General features: G+C 40.1%; 2 protein-coding genes and 1 long non-coding RNA gene across 3 annotated transcripts; all 3 read left to right on the forward strand.

The window, feature by feature from the left end:
• The first annotated feature begins 487 nt into the window (after nucleotides 1–487).
• On the forward strand, nucleotides 488–5,729 carry LOC116703290 (inward rectifier potassium channel 16-like). Its single transcript, XM_032537941.1, has 2 exons — nucleotides 488–575; nucleotides 4,102–5,729. Exon 2 carries the CDS (start codon nucleotides 4,128–4,130, stop codon nucleotides 5,274–5,276), a length of 1,149 nt encoding a protein of 382 aa, XP_032393832.1. The 5' UTR covers nucleotides 488–575; nucleotides 4,102–4,127; the 3' UTR covers nucleotides 5,277–5,729.
• Nucleotides 5,730–5,752: 23 nt separating this feature from the next.
• On the forward strand, nucleotides 5,753–11,212 carry LOC116703289 (inward rectifier potassium channel 2). The gene is made up of 2 exons (XM_032537940.1): nucleotides 5,753–6,109; nucleotides 8,156–11,212. Exon 2 carries the CDS (start codon nucleotides 8,404–8,406, stop codon nucleotides 9,718–9,720), a length of 1,317 nt encoding a protein of 438 aa, XP_032393831.1. The 5' UTR covers nucleotides 5,753–6,109; nucleotides 8,156–8,403; the 3' UTR covers nucleotides 9,721–11,212.
• Nucleotides 11,213–14,685: 3,473 nt separating this feature from the next.
• Nucleotides 14,686–16,775, forward strand: LOC116703291 (uncharacterized). The gene is made up of 3 exons (XR_004335388.1): nucleotides 14,686–14,777; nucleotides 15,122–15,126; nucleotides 16,765–16,775. It is a non-coding gene; the product is annotated as an uncharacterized LOC116703291 (long non-coding RNA).
• The last annotated feature ends 2,455 nt before the right edge of the window (nucleotides 16,776–19,230 follow it).

Genomic DNA, 19,230 nt, shown 5'->3' on the forward strand with positions numbered 1-19,230 from the left:
TCTTTGAAAACACCGTAAGGTTTGTCAACCTATTTACAACAGCTTTGGATGCTCTTATGACTGCAATAAAAGTCAAGTGTATCCTGGTGGCTCAGCTGTGATCTCTCTTGTCAAATCAGAGCAAAATTGAAAAAGCAAATCCTTGTGCCAGAACCTTGAGCAAAGATTAACTTTCTGTCTAATCAATCAAGGACATTCAAAAGGAATCGATTTAAATATACAGGGCTTTACAATGACATGTAAATCATCAATATTTTGTTTGCCTTTAACATTTTGTGAAAGTACACAATTTCTATTTCTTCAACCAGAAGCAAACAGTTAGAGGACATTTAATTATTTTGTCCCAAGGGAAATATTCCACAGGTCATTCGGTCTTCCAGATTGCCCAATAAGGTTTCAGAGGGAAGGGATTGCTGTGATATCAGAACAAAATGGAACTTTTCCTCAGGGCCAGGCCGGCCCACAACACTCTACAACCAACTCCACTTGGAAGTTACTTCCAAGGTGGCAACACATCGTTTAATGCTCGGCAGAACTGATGAGACACCTGACAAACTCTAGTTTCTACTTTGCAAGTAAGTTGATAAATTGAAATATGTGTGCTTTTTTTAAAAGACATATTCAAAGTAATAAACAAGAATTCTGACGTAAATAAAGTGGAGAAAACAAAATTAGCTATTAATAATAATTATAATTAGTTATTCTTCAAATGCTTGCAGAATTCTGGTGGTAAGTTTAGTGTCATCGATTTTTACTGGACTTACTGTGAAGAATCTTAAAGTTAATAAATAATAACTAATGCAGCGGAATAGGTACACAACTCCACAGAATAATATTTTAAAAATATGAGCAGGGTCAAGCAAGCCAGAAAGGAAATAATCAACCACAAGTTGCAACAATTAAACATTATGAATTAACTCACTGACAAATGAATATGCCAGCAATTATTATTTTTGAGTATTGACATGAACTGAAGAAACATCATGAAATAAATGAGGGTCGTGGTAAAAAGTGATTTTGTTATCTATTTTTTTCCTATTTTGTTTGTGAATTCATGTCAAATATGGGGAAACATCAACATGTTTTAGTACGTCAACTGCATCAATTGGAATTTTTATGATCATAAACCATATAACAAAATATGACACAAAATAACTTCTGGAGCTGCAATGAGAAAAATAAATACACAAGAAAACTTTGGGTAATTCTGCAGGAATCATTTTCCTTGTCCTGTGACCTGTTCTTGTCCTCTGCCAAGGACTCAGTGATTTCTGTTTAGAAATCAACTATCTGAAACACTGGAGACACTGCAGCTTATGAGGCAAGAATGTATCTTCTTTTAAAGGCATGTTGACTTGGTAACTTGTTATTCGTCGATGCATTTTCCTCTACTTATTTACAATGCCGTCCCCACCTGCTACAACATTATTTTTGCATCACAGTCAATGCAAAAGATTTTAGTAATTCTACAACACCAGAAATGAAACTTTGAAATGTGTCTGTTTGTTTTATTTGCTTTATGAACCTTTAATGAAACACAAAATAAACTGTGTAACTACAAGGTTTTTCTTCTTGCAGTTTTGCTTCTAAAGGTCTAAAGGGGACGATGCATAGTTCCACAGTCTTTTACCTATGTGTTCAATTACTGCTTACAGTCAGCAGGAACCCATTTAAACTAGTGACATCTTATTTGGATCAACATTTATTTACTTGACAGAGCCACTGTGTTTTAAAGACTGCACTTGGCACTTTTGCATGTTTTAGACTTAACTATTGAAAAGCCATTTATTCTGAGATAAACATCAGCTATGTGCTACCAGGTGACTCAAGTAAGCCTCTTGCAAGGAAAAAGGTGGCTTAAAAAAACATATTGATCAGTGAGTGATGTGACTGCGCACAGCATTCTTTAAAAGATAAACTTGATAGCGTGCCTTTTATCAGTGACAGCTCAAGCAGCTGTCAGATTAGTGAATTACAATAAATCTACAACAATGTCCTGACTTTGGTGCATTGTATATGTTACTGAAAGGAAGGTGTTGTGGTTAATTTTTGACAATTGAGGAAGCACTTGGAGGTGAAAGCTATTAAAGGTGGTTGAAGGATAATAATTTACCCTCATGAGGACAAAAATAGAGGGCAAGGTACTGCTTAATTAATCGAGACAAACGTTCTTTGGACTTGTGGAGTACAGACAGATTATATACACTTCAGGACAACCATGCATATGTTATTTTGTCTATACATGTCTATACGTGTTTTGCAAAAACAAAGTGACATGGTTTCATTTTTTCCTTCTATAAAATAAGTCTGTTTAGGACTTTTGTCAAGAGGCTGTTTATCATTGTTCCAGGTCACATCTGGAAGGCAACAGACTTTGCCAAAACTGAAAAACTAGATAAGCCAAACTGATTAAAAAGAAGTTCTTCCCTGGGACATTCTCTGACCCAAAGCTTTAGTTAATCTTGTCAGATGATAATAACCAAATGGGATAAGATCAATACTTGGATAAAGTCAAGATCAAAGGACTTTTGTCCTGGTGCACTCATGAGTGGAATAAGTATTGTTTTATTTTTATTATTGTGTCATGCATACAATAAAATATGCTGAGCCCACATGCAACATTTCATGTTAGTCCACATGTTCACATAGTTTGCACAACCTTTTATCTTTCTGGGATGTTTTTGACAATTTATTTATTTTGACATTACCAAAATATTTTTGTTTAAACCCAATAAGAACATGAATAGTAATAAAAAGTCCCTTTTAGGTTAATAGGTCCAGTGAATAAACTGAGTATTAAATGATTCAATTCAACATGTAAATGTATTAAGCTGAGAAAAAATGCTGTGCATTTAACCAAATAATATAGGCAGTGGGTCTAGCATTTTGAAATCTGGGGACATATTTGGTGAAAAAGCTCACTAAAGTTTAGTGCGGCATCATGTGACATGCTGTGAGGAGAGAGACCAGTTTAGTCAGCTATCAAACCTCATGGATAATGGATAAGGCTTTGTCTAAGACAGAAAGGAGGAAGAAACAGTTACAGATGGTTGAATTGGCATCACACACAACCAACATAATAGGTCAAACTATTCTAAACAGTTTATATAAAAACCCATGCAAATCAACAGGTGATTCTAAAACGAAAAACTAATAGGAGTTTTGCTTCAAAAGGTCACAAAGATCACAGTGCTTTTAGCAGCTGGTACTCTCGGCAGGGACATCAATATATTCCTGACTATAGATGTAGATAGAATACATATAGGCTACATAAAAAAGAAACGAAACACTATTGTACAGTACAATGTACAATTCAAGTTGCTCATCAGCACACAGAAATAAAGGGTCAACTGACAAATCATTATCATTTGCAAAAAAATGGTAGAACAGAAACATAGAAACAACCAAAATCAAAAATATAAATAACAAACAAATGAAATCACTACTTCTTCCAAACAGTAACCAGGCCTAACCACCATTAACAATACACAGGGCTTACACAATCTGCATCAGTCATCTAAAACACAAACATGAGTGCAACTGCCTGTAATTTCTATCAATATCACAACCACGGTTTTGGTACTGGGTTTGTTCTGAGCCCTCTTTCTGTACCTTATTACTTAAGCAACTTGGATAAAAGTATCAAATAATTAACTTATAATATAATATGTTGTACTGACGTTACATGTTATAATGCCCAGTTTATGGTGAGTTGAATTATTAAATTAATTTCATTTGTCCTCCCCAATTCTCTGCATGATTGTACGTTGTTATAATGTATTAAGGTGTTTGTAGAGCACTTTTAGCAAAACTGATGTGGACAGTGTCCAGACTGTAATGGAACTTGTGGTAAATAATCAACCAGTAAGAAAGTCCTGCTCGTGTCCATTTTTCACACCCAGAGCTCAAGTTATTTGCTGCTGATAGCCGTGAGTGACCTAGGCTGCTTGCTCAAACAGAAGGATTCAGCTAGACAAACGTGTCTCAGGGTCCTTTTTACATTTTAGTCACATGTAATAAGTAAAGTGCTGGGCCTCCTGCCCATTGTAATTCAACTGTCATCCAACATGCATTTTCCATCTCACTTCTGTCTTCCTACAGGAGACTGAAAGGCCGCACTGGTCATAATGAGCACCGAGAGAGGCGAGCAGGTCATCATTGAAACCTGTTACACTACAGTCCACACACTGGGCAGGAAAAATGAGGTTAGGCGGCTGCGCTACATGCAGAAAGATGGCTGCTTCCCTGTGGTTTTCCAGAAGGCCCCTGGACAATGGACTCTGTACCTGATAGACATCTTCACCACTCTTGTGGAGATCCGCTGGAGGGTGATGCTCCTTATCTTTTCCCTCTCATACATTTTCTCTTGGCTCTTTTTTGGTCTCTGTTACTGGCTCATTGCATATGTACATGGGGATGTTGATGATGCAGAACATGCTATATGTGTGGACAATGTACGTGGCTTTACTGGAGCCTTTATGTTCTCAATGGAGACCCAGGCAACTATTGGCTACGGCTTCAGGGGGATGACTGAGAACTGTATTGTGGCAATTATTTTGGTGACGGTTCAAGATGTATTCAGCTGCCTCCTTGACACCATCATCATTGGTATTGTTGTTGCTAAAATGGCATCTGCTCGTAAGAGATCTCAGACGGTTGGTTTTAGCAGCTGTGCAGTGGTCAACCTGCGAGACGGGGTTTTGTGTCTGTCTTGGCGACTTGGGGACTTCAGGGGCAATCACATCCTGGAGGGTGTTGCCAGGGCTATGTTAGTCCGCTATGTGAAACAGCCAATGGGGTCAATTGTGATGTCATACAAGGACCTGAACATCCAGAATCGAGACATTGTGCTCGCCACACCAGTCACTATTATCCACAAGTTGGAGCCTGGCAGTCCCCTCTACAGCCTCGGCTCTGACGACCTGCTGGGGGACGACTTTGAGATAGTGGTGTCTTTTACATACACCGGTGACTCTACAGGTATGCTCCACCAGACTCGAACCTCCTACACACCAGCAGACATCCGCTGGGGCCAGCGCTTCCAGGAAATGCTGAAACTGGACAAGAGCCACTACAAGGTGGACTACGCTCGGTTTAACGTGACCACGTGGGTGCCTGTGCCCCTGCTCAGTGCAGAACAGTTAGACAGGAGGGGTCGTCCTGTAGAGGGCAGTCAGTCCCTTGGTCCTCTCTTTCCTTCAAATAAGAGAAATGGACACACTTACAAAGTGAATCCTGATATCACTGAAGAGGTGATGCACCAAACTTGTTTGTAAGGTGGACTTGTGTTGGTTAGTGTGATGAGATGCTCTTGTAAACATGTTTATATGGAACTTATAGTGTTTATAAGTTTTTTGTAATGCTTTAGATGAATAATAATAATACACTAACAGTTAATAAAAGTTTCCCATGTAAAACTCTGAAACATGAATTATAATCGAACACATTATGTAATGTCAGCACACTGAGTTCATCCTCTTTGTAGCTTTACACTGCCACCTTGTGTTCACTGAGCGCAATTAATGTCACTCCAGCACTGGTGATTATTTAGAAAAGTCACAGATATCACAATAAAAGTAGGCCCTACTCCACACTACTCTCAGTATATTTGCTTGATTTGTTGACAGAAAATGACAAACACATGATATGAACTCCAATTTTACCTAAAACTAAATTTACAAATCACAACCAGTTTTGTTGCGACTCTGGATATGCTTTGCACTAAATGTGAGACTTCAAATCATGTTTTCAACCTTCCTTTGAGAAAAGGGGATTTGACTCCCCTCTCTAAACACTCTCTATCACAGACAGATGTAAACCCTCCATGTGGGCTCCCTGGCTAAGACCAAACAGGCGCTGCAGCTTTCTATTGGCCGCCGCTGACACAGGGGCGGGGACAGACACACGTGTTTTTAAAGTCTGTCTTTGCAATGACAAACATCTTATTCAGTATTATATAGGAGAGGGTTATGGCAGAATTTGCAGGGCAAGACGGGAAGCTGGGTGAACATAACAGAGCATCAAAAATAAAAGGGACGCAGTGTGCATATGTGGCACATATGGAACTTATTACAAGGAAACGGCAGATTTACATCGCAAAGAACAACAGGTAGGTGTAATAAGCTATTTCAACAACAATGTGGAGTGAGCGATATAGCTACACTGCAAATTAGTGTAAATACTGTATAGTCTCCCTACGAAATGCTAACACTGAAGTCCTGTAATATTATTAAAAATAACAAATGGATATATGGATTATTATAATAATAATAATAATAATAATAATAATAATAATAATTATTATTATTATTATTACTATTATTATTATTATTAGGCTATTCACATAGTTACACTGCTTTTTCTGCCCTTGGAGATTGCAGGATGTAGACTGGATGATCTGTATTGCCCCCTGTCCTTAATTTGAACTAAACTCTGTTGCACATTATGTCTGTGGATGAGCTGAATTTTATAAAACTATACAAAACCTGTTCTGTTGAGTAAAAATTATAAATCTGACTTTATTACAAATATGTGAACTTAGGCTACTGGTTAAAGGCTTTTCTTATAAAAATGATAGGGGTTGTAAAAGCTTATAACAAAAGATGCTGAATGATTGGCCATAGTTATTGATTGGTTTATGTAACCAGTTTCCATCTGCCTCAGCTGTTGGCTCTAATTGAAAACACAAGCAAAGCAAACATTCACAGGTTGTGCAGCCTTTTGAAACCATGGTCTGTCACCACGTACCAACCTGCAGTAATGAGTGTGATATATACATATGTATTAGTGCATCAAAACCCCAAAAGTTATTCATTTGATTCACACTGGGGGTTTACAACCTGTGTCATAAAATGCATAACCTGTGTCTTTCCTACTTTTCCTGTTAAACTTTACTATGTTAATAATTTGTGAAAACATGTACAGCATTTTCAGAATCATATAAAATCACTGAAATCCATTCAACAGAAACATTTGGCATAATTTGAGCCGTAAACGAATGGAGCCCCATATTACGCTTTAGTGTGCGTGATAGGTTGCTATTTCTAGTTGACCCAGCAGCAGTGACATCAATAGTTGAGAAAAACAAAGATGACGCAAAACACTTTAGGACCCCGTTTTGCACATCTTATCCCACATGACTTGATCATTTTCAGAGCAGTTTAACACACACACACACACACACACAATTAGATTTAGGAATTTTTAAAAATGGCCCAAGTCACCTAAAAGTTCTGTCGTTTTCCATTTTTGCTGTGTATTAAACATTAAATCAAAGACATTTTATTTAGAACATTCACTGTAAATGTCCCCTAGACTTTATGGATCTTTACACTTTGACACAATTGTGACCCTCAGATGGGACTGCTTCAAAAAGGGAGTTGGGGATTTATTTTTGGCACTAGCACAGCATGTCTGGCTGACCATGGCCTTTTGTAGCCTGTGGTGTTGCATTTTAATGGACCCCTCAGGCCACACACACCAAGTCAATAGATTTTCTAATTTAGCTGTCCTCATTGCTCTATTACATATGATGCAAGGTTACTGTTGGTTTCAGAGAAAGAGACCCATCCTCTCTGAAATGCTGCAAGGTTCATTGAATGTTGTTCCATGATGTAGTGGTGCAAACTGTAGTTGTGAATTCGTTTTGGCTATGTGTGTGCATGTGTTATTTGAAACTGTGAACTCACTGTGATTAAATACCATTACATACAAAACTTTATGCATAGCTTTCTCATTTCTGTCAGTGCAAAGTTTACAGACACATCTGAACAGAGCTGCTACTTTGTTCCAGTGGCTCACTAGATTACCAAGAACTTGCTCTGTAATTTGATTCAGATCCCTGGACTGATCTGCCTAATTCCATTAATACTTACATTAAGCAGGGGAAACAACTTTCCCACATTATCAGCTATCTAATGCTTGAATAACATTGTTTCATCTACTACTTATAATGCATGTACAATGCATTCCCTGTGCTTTCTGACTGCATTGCATACTCTGTTTGTATATTGTCTGTGTATGCAAGAATAGTGCCGCTAACTTTAAGTGAACTCTGCATTATTTAGACCGCAGGTAACCACATACACTGATCTTTGCTCTGGATTCTTTAAATTCCTTTAAAACAGTTTTTTCTCTCTTTGTGTAATTTCCACAGCCCACTTCACTGATGAAGACCCAAGCAGCCGTCAGATAGGCGTGACCTGCCCTCACCAGAAGTGCACAGCACGCCAGTAGAAACACAGGCCTGCCCTCTCCTGTTCCCTGCAGGATCCAATCCTGTTGTCCACATTTTCTCCTTGAGTTTGTCCCTAGGATCATTCAAAACTGTTTCTCCAACGCTTCTACCAGAAACTTAGACTGTTTTCCAAAGCAGAATCGGCCCAGCCCTCCCAGGTGGAAGTAATGGGGAGTGTGCGAAGCCACCGTTACAGCATTGTGTCCTCTGAAGAAGATGGCATGAAGCTGGCCACTATTGCCGTTCCGAATGGCTACGGAAACGGCAATGTCAACAAGGTGCACACAGAGTGCAAACATCAGAGCCGCTTCGTCAGGAAGGATGGCCACTGCAATGTGCAGTTTATCAATATGAGTGAGAAAGGCCAGCGGTACCTGGCAGATATCTTCACCACCTGTGTGGACATCCGCTGGCGCTGGATGCTGCTGTTATTCTGCCTTTCCTTCCTACTGTCATGGTTGTTTTTTGGCTTTGTCTTCTGGGTAGTGGCCCTCTGTTACGGAGACTTAGAGAATGAGACTCAGATGTGTGTTTCCAATGTAGACAGCTTCACCGCTGCCTTCTTGTTTTCAGTGGAGACCCAAACCACTATTGGCTATGGCTATCGCTATGTGACGGAGGAGTGCCCTGTTGCCGTCTTTGTGGTCGTCTTCCAGAGCATTGTGGGCTGCATCATCGATGCTTTCATAATTGGCGCTGTGATGGCCAAGATGGCTAAGCCCAAAAAAAGGAATGAGACTCTGGTGTTTAGCCATTATGCTACAGTGGCCATGAGGGATGGTAAACTTTGCCTGATGTGGCGTGTGGGTAACCTGAGGAAGAGTCACCTGGTGGAGGCCCATGTCAGGGCTCAGCTACTCAAGTCTCGCACCACCGCCGAGGGAGAGTTCATACCACTGGATCAGGTAGACATTGACGTAGGCTTCGATAGTGGCATTGACAGAATCTTCCTGGTGTCTCCAATCACCATTGTACATGAGATTGATGAGGACAGCCCATTCTATGAGATGAGCAGACAAGAGTTGGAAACGTCAGAGTTTGAGATTGTGGTAATCCTGGAGGGCATGGTGGAGGCTACAGCCATGACCACTCAATGTCGGAGCTCCTACGTGGCCAGCGAGATCCTCTGGGGCTATCGCTTTGAGCCGGTGCTCTTTGAAGAAAAGAACTACTACAAAGTGGACTACTCTCGTTTTGAAAACACGTATGAGGTACCCAGCACACCCAACTGTAGTGCCAGGGAACTAGCCGAGAAGAAATCCAGCGCAGCCAGCTCAAGGAACTCCTTTTGCTACGAGAATGAGGTGGCTCTCGAAAAAGTTGAGATGGAGGAGGACTTTAAGGAGGAGGAAAACTGGGATGTGAGGGGTGTTGAGGCCGGTGCACTCGAGGACACAAACACAGATGTGGTGTCAGAGTCTGACGGGAATGTGGATTCTTTGCCTTTAGGATCAAGGCCTTTGACAGCAGAATCACAAATATGACTGCAGGGACAAAAGAAGGGTTAAAAATTACTTCAGTGTATGTTAAAACTATTGCATTTGGTCCTGTTGTTTATGATGCATGACAGTTTGTGAAAAATTATGATTTCAGTGTGAAGTTCTCTCTGCAGATGCTCATGCACAAGACACCATGGGAAGGCAGACATGTTATATTGTTTATGGTGATAAATGAACTGGTTGCATTGAGCTAGAAATAAAATGAGTTGGAGGCGTTCACTTACACACTGTGCAGTCGGCCCTGCTTATTGAGTAGACTAGCCAGTTGGGTTCTGAAAAATATTGTTTGCCAGAAAAGTAGAGTTTCTAATTTATTTAAATTTATACTCCCAGTTTTGCACATTGCATTGAACACCCTGGGAATAATATGTATTTTGAGGCCTAAACATCCCATAAGGTTGTATATGGCTAAAATAAGTATTTATTTATATTAAATTTAAATCGGAAAGAGTAAAAAATAAAAGTGATTTGTTTTTGAAATGCGTCGTTTGAACTTCAATAATCTTGTTTTAAAGACTACTAAAACATTTTGACCAGTTAAAGAACCTGCACAAAGGCTACTGTTTGTTAATGAGCTGGTCTCTTAGCAAAGTATATTTACTGTCCTCCTCAGTGTGGTGGTCTTAGTGTGGTTCGCCTCGCACAGATTATGAGCACAAGTACATTGTGCTCCACAGGCCCATCATTGTTTATGTATAGCATCTTTTGCAACGTGTGCCTTAAAAACGTCTCAGTTTCGGTGGAGGCACACACTGCAATAGATGTTACATGAAGAAAAGTCATTAAGAGGGGATTCCTTGTGCACTGTACTGCCACTCCTTGCAGGTATTCATGTTCTAATGGTCGGTGGTAGAACGTGACAGGAAGCTCAACCCTGAGCCAAGGTTATGAATGTTGATGATAAGTGCTGCTAAGTTACACATTGTATGTTTAGAGGGAAGCCCAAGAGTCCAAATGTATTAAATGTCTTATGAAGTATCCATGTTGAAGATTGCAAATGCCGCCTATAATGTTATTTATAGATATAGACAACCATGATTATGTCAGTGTGTTTTCCAAAGCTGTAGTGCACTTTTTTCCTCACCAGAGAATTTGTTTTTACTGAACGGACCCTTGTTTTCTTAAGATCCAGTCTGATTGATATTTCAGTCAAACAATGTAGCACACTTGACTTCAGTCTTACACAGGATTCAGCTTTGATGTCTCTTAACTGTAATTGTGACACATTCATACATGGATCAGTGGAAGCCAGAACACTGTACTGCTTCTATTAAGGATTATTTATACTTATTTAAAAAAAAACATTTAAACATTTGATCTGTTCTCACATTGAAACTTCTCCTCTCTTAGGTCTTTATTTTTCTACCAGGGTCATCTTCCCACCTTCCTGCACAAACCAGAGACTGTACAGATTTTTTTTATCTTTTGTAAATTATAATGCAAAATATTGTATATTAATATTGCAGTTGGTGGAAACAGTTTGTCCTTTTTTTCAATAAAAATGTGATAACAAAAACATGTTGAAATTGCATTGATTGTAATCCACCTATCAGTTTCAGTGGACAATACTGTGTGCGTATGTGCTTTAAACTTCAATGTTAACACAAGCTAAGCGAAGCATCCGCAGTCTACTGTGCAAGAATTTTCCAAGGATTTGCATTTTGACCCAAAATGTGTGACATCTGGAGACTGGCTCAACTGTTTTAGCTGTGCTCCTTTAATTTGGAGCTGTGGCCCAAATTCCAGGCTGCTCGCTGTCAGAGCTCACACCATCACTTACTATAATTCACCAAACTAACTCACTCTAGTTCTGTGAAAGCCCACAGAGACCCCACGCTATATCAGTCTGCTCCACAAGAAGTCATTTTTAGTGACAGCAATGGAAAGAACGCCTCATTTGCTTCTCACAATCTCTTTCAGTAAACCATGGAAAATAAGTTTATTTGCACCACTAGGTGTCTTAAGGAATGGTTGCAATGTGCAGAATAAGCAGGAGTATATACTGTAGAATTCCTATTTCTCAAAGCCACAAATGAACAAAAAAAATCATCCGTCCTAATATTTATAAATCCAAATATGTCTCACCTTTTTTTGATTTTCAAGAGAAATTACAACATAAATGTGATCTGTCTTCAAAACCACATGGACACACATATTGCATAATACACCAGCATTGCGTGATCACCCACAAACTGCTAATGCACAAAACACTGTTAAGCAACATATCTGATCAATATGGTTATTTCAGAGGTGAGTATGTGGGTTTGCAATATGGCACATCTGTCAGCAAATTAATCTACAGCTGCATTCTGCCAGCATGAGACATAGTCAAGGAATCTATTGATCAGACACATTGAGCACAGTGAGCCGATTTGATTTGGTTCTACATAGGAAGTGCTGCCTAAGGGTTTTTTCCACATTAGCCAATGAAACTGCCACAAAGCTCTGGCTTAGAGTGAAAATGGGACTCTCCGTTTTCTGTTTAATAAAAAAAATTTAAATTAATTGTCACCAAGTCAGTCTGCCATTGCCTAATTGTTAAAGCTGAAGATTTTCTTTGTATGTTACATGAAAAAAGTTAGCACATACATAGTTCCACCTATACTTTCAAAAAAATCTAAGCAACGTCACAGCTAAACTCCTGGAGCCTCTGAGGTGTTGTTTAACTGAACGAGCTGGTTAGTGTGTGCTGGCTGCACTGTGTAAAAGAAATTGACAGCCAGCGTTGGCAAGCGAGCTCTTGTCAATGATGCTGATGACGTCTTTCTGGCAAATTCTCCTGATCCGGCGTATTAACAACAGCCTGATCAGCTTGTCCTTCAGATCAAATGGATAAATATAAACATAATCAATTCATCAGCAGAGCAAAGAAACACAAGGTTTTGTTTTTTGCTAATAATAAGGTCACAGTTTCAGCATTTTGGATGAAAAAACATGCACAGGCCAGCAGGCATATTCCCTGCTCCAGACCTCAACATGAACCGATAAAACATAAACATATGACCATTGGTAATGTAGCAAGTGTCCTCTTGTTACCCCTTAAACAATTTGAAACACCCCTGGTTTATCTCAGTGACTGTCACTTAGATACAGTTTATACACATAATTTTACAGAGTGTTAAAATCACAGACATATTTATCGCTGAAGAGGAAGTGTGCGTAGTCTGGACTGTGCTGCTGAGGTCAGAAAACTACATCTGTCCGAAACAAGAGTGAATACCGCTGTCCCATTGTCATTCATCTAGATCATAATATATCAAGTAGAAGTAAATCAAAGGCTGCTGGACTAAAACAATGTAATTAAACTTCAGTACATGACTGAACTACAGCATAAGCAGGTTTGTCCAATCATTACACTCAGCCTCGCCATTGTTTTTTACTTCAGAGAAAGCAGCGTGATGATCTTGACAGTAAAGGGAAGCTGTAGTAGCAATGACGTTCACAAATTGTAACCATTCAGTCAAAATGACTTATAGCCTCAACGAATCTGGAAGTGGGACAAACCTGCAAATTTTTCTCAGAGGATGAAAGCAAAGGCCAGTCTGAGGGATGTTCTTGACCTTGGATATGACAAGCATATAATTTTTGCTAAATGTTCTCTCCGTGGCCAGGTCATAATTAATGGTCTCCTAAAGCCTGTGATCTGACACAGTCAGGTCACTTTTTTAGCATTTTTCTCAAGCATTTGGTACCACCTCGGTCGAGGTTCCAAGTGAGCTGAGCCGACACTAAAAGGTACAGTTAAAACACTGCAGGCCAATGATGGGAAAGATAATTTTCACAAGCCTGACACATGACATCCTGCAAAAGCCGCCAATTTTAAATAGCAAAGCAACTGTTGGTAGCAACCACAATTCTTTTATTCAACCGCCCCAGATTTTAAAGAATGGCCGCCCGCAAAACTATGCCATACACTACATACACTAGGCTGTACACTGGCAAAGTGCAGACTGAGCTGCCAATGAAAGAAAGAAATAATATAAAATCACCATAACACATCTTCCTAGAGTGCAATGGGATTAAATTAGGTAAGGAAATTGCATACTAGTGGGTATGATAATGCAGCGGAGACCTGCTGTCTTATGCAGCCAGTCAGTCAGCCAATCAAGGATGGCAGATGAGGACTAGACGGGGGAAAAACGCTAATACCCACCTGTCGTTTACTGCAGCTTCAAGTGTGATCGTGTTGCTATCTATCTCATGAGACATATCAGCCAACTAGTATACAAAGGTGATGTATACAGTATGTGGTTGGGGTCTATTCCAATTCCTCATGTGCATTTTTGAGTGTTTGATGATTTTTTGCACATAGTTGTTTTTGTCTTGCATGTGAAACTTCCCTTTGTTGTAAACTTTCATATTTCTGAGAAATTAATAAATTCAACATTGAGTGATGAATCCTTATTAAAAGGTCTCTTTTTGGACGCATGATGTTTTACAGTACAACTTTAAACAAGGCTGGAGTATTTGATCACAAAATGTGTTTCACTAAACAGCCAACAGCTGTGAGATTTGCTTGAACCTTCTGCTGTTTTGTTTGTGTGAAGAAGTTGTTCTAACTCCCAACTCTTCAACATACTGATGCTTGGTCAGTGGGCCTGAGCATCAAATACCAATGCACACAACACAGGATTTTCACCCAGGAGACCAGGTTTTGTGTCCTGTGTGTCACTTAAACATACATCTTCCACACCCACAATGTTTTGCAATGTTTTTTTTGTGGCCATTCTTAGGCCCTTATTTGACAGGACACCTATAGACAGGAAAGGGGCGCGAGACGGTGAAAATGACATGCAGCAAAGGGCTGCAGGTTGTGGTCAAAGCAACTAAGCTATCCGGGCTAGTAGTACGTGGTGTTGACCTGCACATTAAAAAATAACGGCAAGGGGCCCTGACCCCGAGTGTCAAAAAGTGACACAAAGGGGTTCTGACCAACCACGTTAAAAAAATGATGCAAGGGGATACCCAGATCCTTAAAACGTGATGCCAATGGGTCCTGACCAAGCGTCAGTATATTGACGAGTTGGGACTGAGAACGTGTTGTTTCTGCACATTGTTATTGGGGTAGCACACATTTATAGTTTTGCAATCATGCCGCTGTATCTGTCACTCGTCTATTCATGCCGCTGACCTTTGTCGTTCAGGCTTGCACTCCTCTGGCCTTGACAATTACATCCAGCGCCAGGAAACAAAAGTGATACCTATTTTATGCTCATTGTTGGCTCTTGACCAGCGGCACCCTGTACTGAAAGGACTTGGCTCTGTTTGGTGTTGCACTTTGTTGCCTATAATGAAGGCGCATCAGTGAGTGAGCCACAACAGTAAACACAAAGCCTCCCTGACTTCCATTTATAATGGCTCCCTACGTCATAACAAGGCCCTACAGGCAATGTGGATCCACTAAAACTCATTGCAACTATGGGTGCCTTTTTTCTGTCCCTCTCTTCTTGAACGTTTCTCTTTAAATCTTCCACTTCTTTCTGAGATTTGTTATTTTAATATCGTTCCGTCTGTGTTACCCTGCCGGGATCTTTGCCAAGTCTCCCCTCAAATTAACAAAACTCAATGAGTGAAGTCAAGTAGTAACAATAAAACAGTAAAAAGTCTTTGCAAAACATGGGCAATTTCAAGGATGGAGAATTTAAAAGACAGGGGATACTTGAGAGGGGCATTTTTATCAGGACAGCTGAGGAGATACGGATACCTCTGAGCTGTGTCCAGCCCTTCATTGCCAAAGGTTACTACCAAACTGGTCTTGCTAGCCATCCACTTTGTTAATATATTAAGTATCACCAACAGACAGTGCATTGCTTATTTATGTCTGTTGATGTCAGTTACACACATTCACACCTATGTAATCCCATCCTTCCACTGGGGACTCATTTTTTGATCACAAGCCTGTTTTTATGACTTGTTCTCCTGCTGGCTCCATGTTCAAAGAACCAAACTGCTCATTTAATGTCAAACTGTTGTTGTTAATGGAGCTGACATGTTTCCACTGAATGGGTGGCACATGAGCCTCCTAAAAGAGGCAAGAAGTGCCCACAGCCAGGGTTACTATAACGATATTTGGGTAACTTGCAATGTCATCTCCAGTGCAGATCCCTCTGTAGGAGAGAAAGAAAGAAAGAAAGAAAGAAAGAAAGAAAGAAAGAAAGAAAGAAAGAAAGAAAGAGAGAGAGAGAGGGAGAGAGGGAGAGAGGGAGAGAGAGAGAGATAAACTAATTTTGAATCAAACTGTTGTTGCTTGTTCAGTGTCCAAAAATAGATGAGGATTATCATAGCGTTGATGATGTTTGATTATTTTTAGGGCTCATATTGCCAAGCAAATGGGAAATGCACAGCCGCCGTAATATATGTTACCCCCTTTACCTGTAACTGTGACTGTTTGTATTTGCTTTTATTTACTTGTAATGAATCAATATAATATTTAAATATGATAATTTTGTATTGCATCAGAGTGAGCTGGGAGCAGATTTTCATCTGCAGGTCACAGTCAAATTCTGAAAATCCTGATGATTTCTGTACATTAAAGAGTATGGTCTAGACTTGCTCTATATGAAAAGTGTCATGAGATAACTGCTGTTGTGATTTTGTTCTATATAAATAAAATCGACGTGATTTGACTGGCCAGGCACCCAGAGTGCTTTTTTGACAAACATTTTGGTTTATAACCAATAATACTATACTATTATTTCTTATAATGCCACCTATTTAACCATATATGTCCTTTCTTGTTAAACATATATGGGTTTCTAGGGTCAGTTTGTGCATGGGGGTTATACATACTGTGCACTCTTACTGCAGAGAAACTGTTTATGTGCATGGATGTTTGATGCAGCTCTGTAGCTGCATTTGCATTTAAATCACCCTGGTCGTTTGCTAACGTCAGGTAGAAATGGTGTCAAAGATACAGCTACCTGTCAAGAGCGAGGATAGCTGTCTCACACTGTAACTGTTAATCAGTGGAGAGGAAATGGGAATTACAGAAACACACACACCCACGCACACACAGAATCGGGGCACAAGGCAAAGTGAATGTGATGATCGTCCTCCCTACTTTAGATTTAATTCACAAAGAACAAGATTAAAGGATCCAATCAGTGGTGACATTGAGCAGGGCATGCAGGGGAATGGGACACCAGGGAGGACTAATCATTCCTACTGCTCTGCTCTGCTGCGGCAAGCCAATCAAATCCCCACCAGATGAAGCAGATGGTTGATATCATCTTTTCCCATTTCTACGTGTACGTGAGATTATCTCCTCAGCTTCAACCCTCACGGGTGGTTGTTTACAGCGAAAGTGGCCTATCTGCCATCCGTCTGCAGGATGCTGATGCTAAGTTTCCCATGGGGTCAAGGTACCTGAGACCCAAAATGTACAGGCAGGGATGGGGTCTATAATGTTCCCAGTGTGGTGCAATAAACATCACATCCTGTGCTGTATCTGTGACCTTCAAAACCCCATGAACAGGACACTGACAAGGATAGGAAATTTTCATTTTCTAAATTTCGCGTGTTGAGAAAAAACAAAAAGTTGGACACTCTATTGTTCTATTAAAAAAAAAAAAGTTTATTTTTAAACTGATAATAAGCAAGCAGCTACTTCATTCTAAAAATAACCAGCAGATTCTTCAGTCTGCTCAGAATACAATTTCTCCCAACTTGAAGATTATTCCTTACGTCACAACATAATTTTCTCTCCTGTCCTGAGATTACAGAGGCAGCTTATGCTTGGCTTAAGCAGGTCTGCCACAAGGAAAACAATACAGCAGTAGCTCTGCAGGAGATGACCTGTGACCTCTGAAAGAGAGCGAGAGAGAGAGAGAAAGAGAGAGAGAGAGAGAGAGAGAGAGAGAGAGAGAGAGAAAGAGATGAGAAATTATTGTCATTTTTCCTCCAAAGGCAATGCTCAAAATTAAACACATGGTTTTATGTCCCTCCACATTAATATTTGTATCAATCTTGTCATATTAAATGCAAAGCAATGGCTCTGCAATATATACGGCAAAATCAGAGTCTAATATAGCAACAAGTGTAATTTACAACATTGACACGTGCACTTCAGGAACCACAAACACATACTACTGGCGTGATGCCAAAGAAAGTACCAGTTCTCCAGTGTGGTTTAATTAATGCAATGTACAAGAACCACAAGTGTAATAGAAGCCATCTGTACTCTAGTAGAGCACTGAAAACGTGAATGTTTTCCATGTACACTGAGAGGAACAGGTAACAGGAGATGAGCGGCACGCTACTTTAAGATGTCTTTGACGCAGAGAGAGGGCTCAGTGTTACACCTGTGTGCTCAGGTAATGAATGTTGTGTACATGTCTTGACTTTCCTTGTTACGTACAACACCGGACAAGCAGCACAAGGACCTGCTAAGTAAAAGTCAAGCTGCTGATATCAAGGCCAAAACTTTAGTTTAAATCATGCTCTCACCATGCTGTGGCTCTGTGAACATGTTGTGCATGTGATGCTCTGCACTGTTTTGCCAATTTAAAAGATTACTTTATAAAGGAGACACATCATATGACATCATCCCTTTCCCAGAAGCCAGGATTGTTTGTCATTTAGATATTGGCAGACTTGGAAATAATCTGGAAAAAAGTCAAATGCTTTGCCAAAACGATTTTAGGGACAATACATGTTCCCGTTCATGAGCGACAATTACTTTCCATCGGTAATCAAAAAAAGGTGAATCGGGGCATGTTGTGGGATATGGACACTAATCACTCCTCAGTGGATCTTGTAAGACTTGGGGCAGGACTGGCTGGTTGGCATTGTTCCTGCAAGCGAATCATATGACTGGAAAAGACCTTTCATTACTGCAACGTGGAACTTAATCCTCAACATACTGCACACCTGCCTCCATCACTGTGATACTCTATAGTCCACCTTAGACACACTTTGGTATCTTCCATTCTGTTGAATACTAAATAGTATTAGACCATCTGTCTTGACTGCATCCTCTGCTACAATCTGATGCACAGATATTGTAAGTGTGGCTATATAAAAAGACACAATTCCCAAAGGAACTATAAAGTGATAGCTTCAAAATCAGATCAGGCTTCTTCACATTCAGAAGACTAGAATAGGTTTAGGCCTGTATATAACTAAGCCCCAGTGGTCAGAAGCTTTTTAAGTCCTGGTTGTTTTGCATTGGCATGCACAGACTTGCAGCGAGGCAGCCTTGATGAGAAGCATCACTCTGCACTCACTCTCACTGGGGACGAGCATGTTTCCATTGGACCAGCTGGGCTCTGAACAGAGGAGCTGGCCAGGTTAGGGGGGTCACCGCTCTGTGCTTCTCCTGTCTTCTAGGAGCAATGTGATGGCAACAAAGAAAAACACTTATTTTATGACCTCACTCCAGTGTCAACAGCAACAGGTGTGAAGAGGCAGAAGAATTACTGTGTAAACTTAATGTAACCTGTCCTGGAGAGGGATCCTTTCAACTGTATATGACAACTGCCGCCAATAAAAGCAGAT

This window comes from Etheostoma spectabile, chromosome 15 (assembly GCF_008692095.1).
Source record: "Etheostoma spectabile isolate EspeVRDwgs_2016 chromosome 15, UIUC_Espe_1.0, whole genome shotgun sequence".
Taxonomy (NCBI): domain Eukaryota; kingdom Metazoa; phylum Chordata; class Actinopteri; order Perciformes; family Percidae; genus Etheostoma; species Etheostoma spectabile.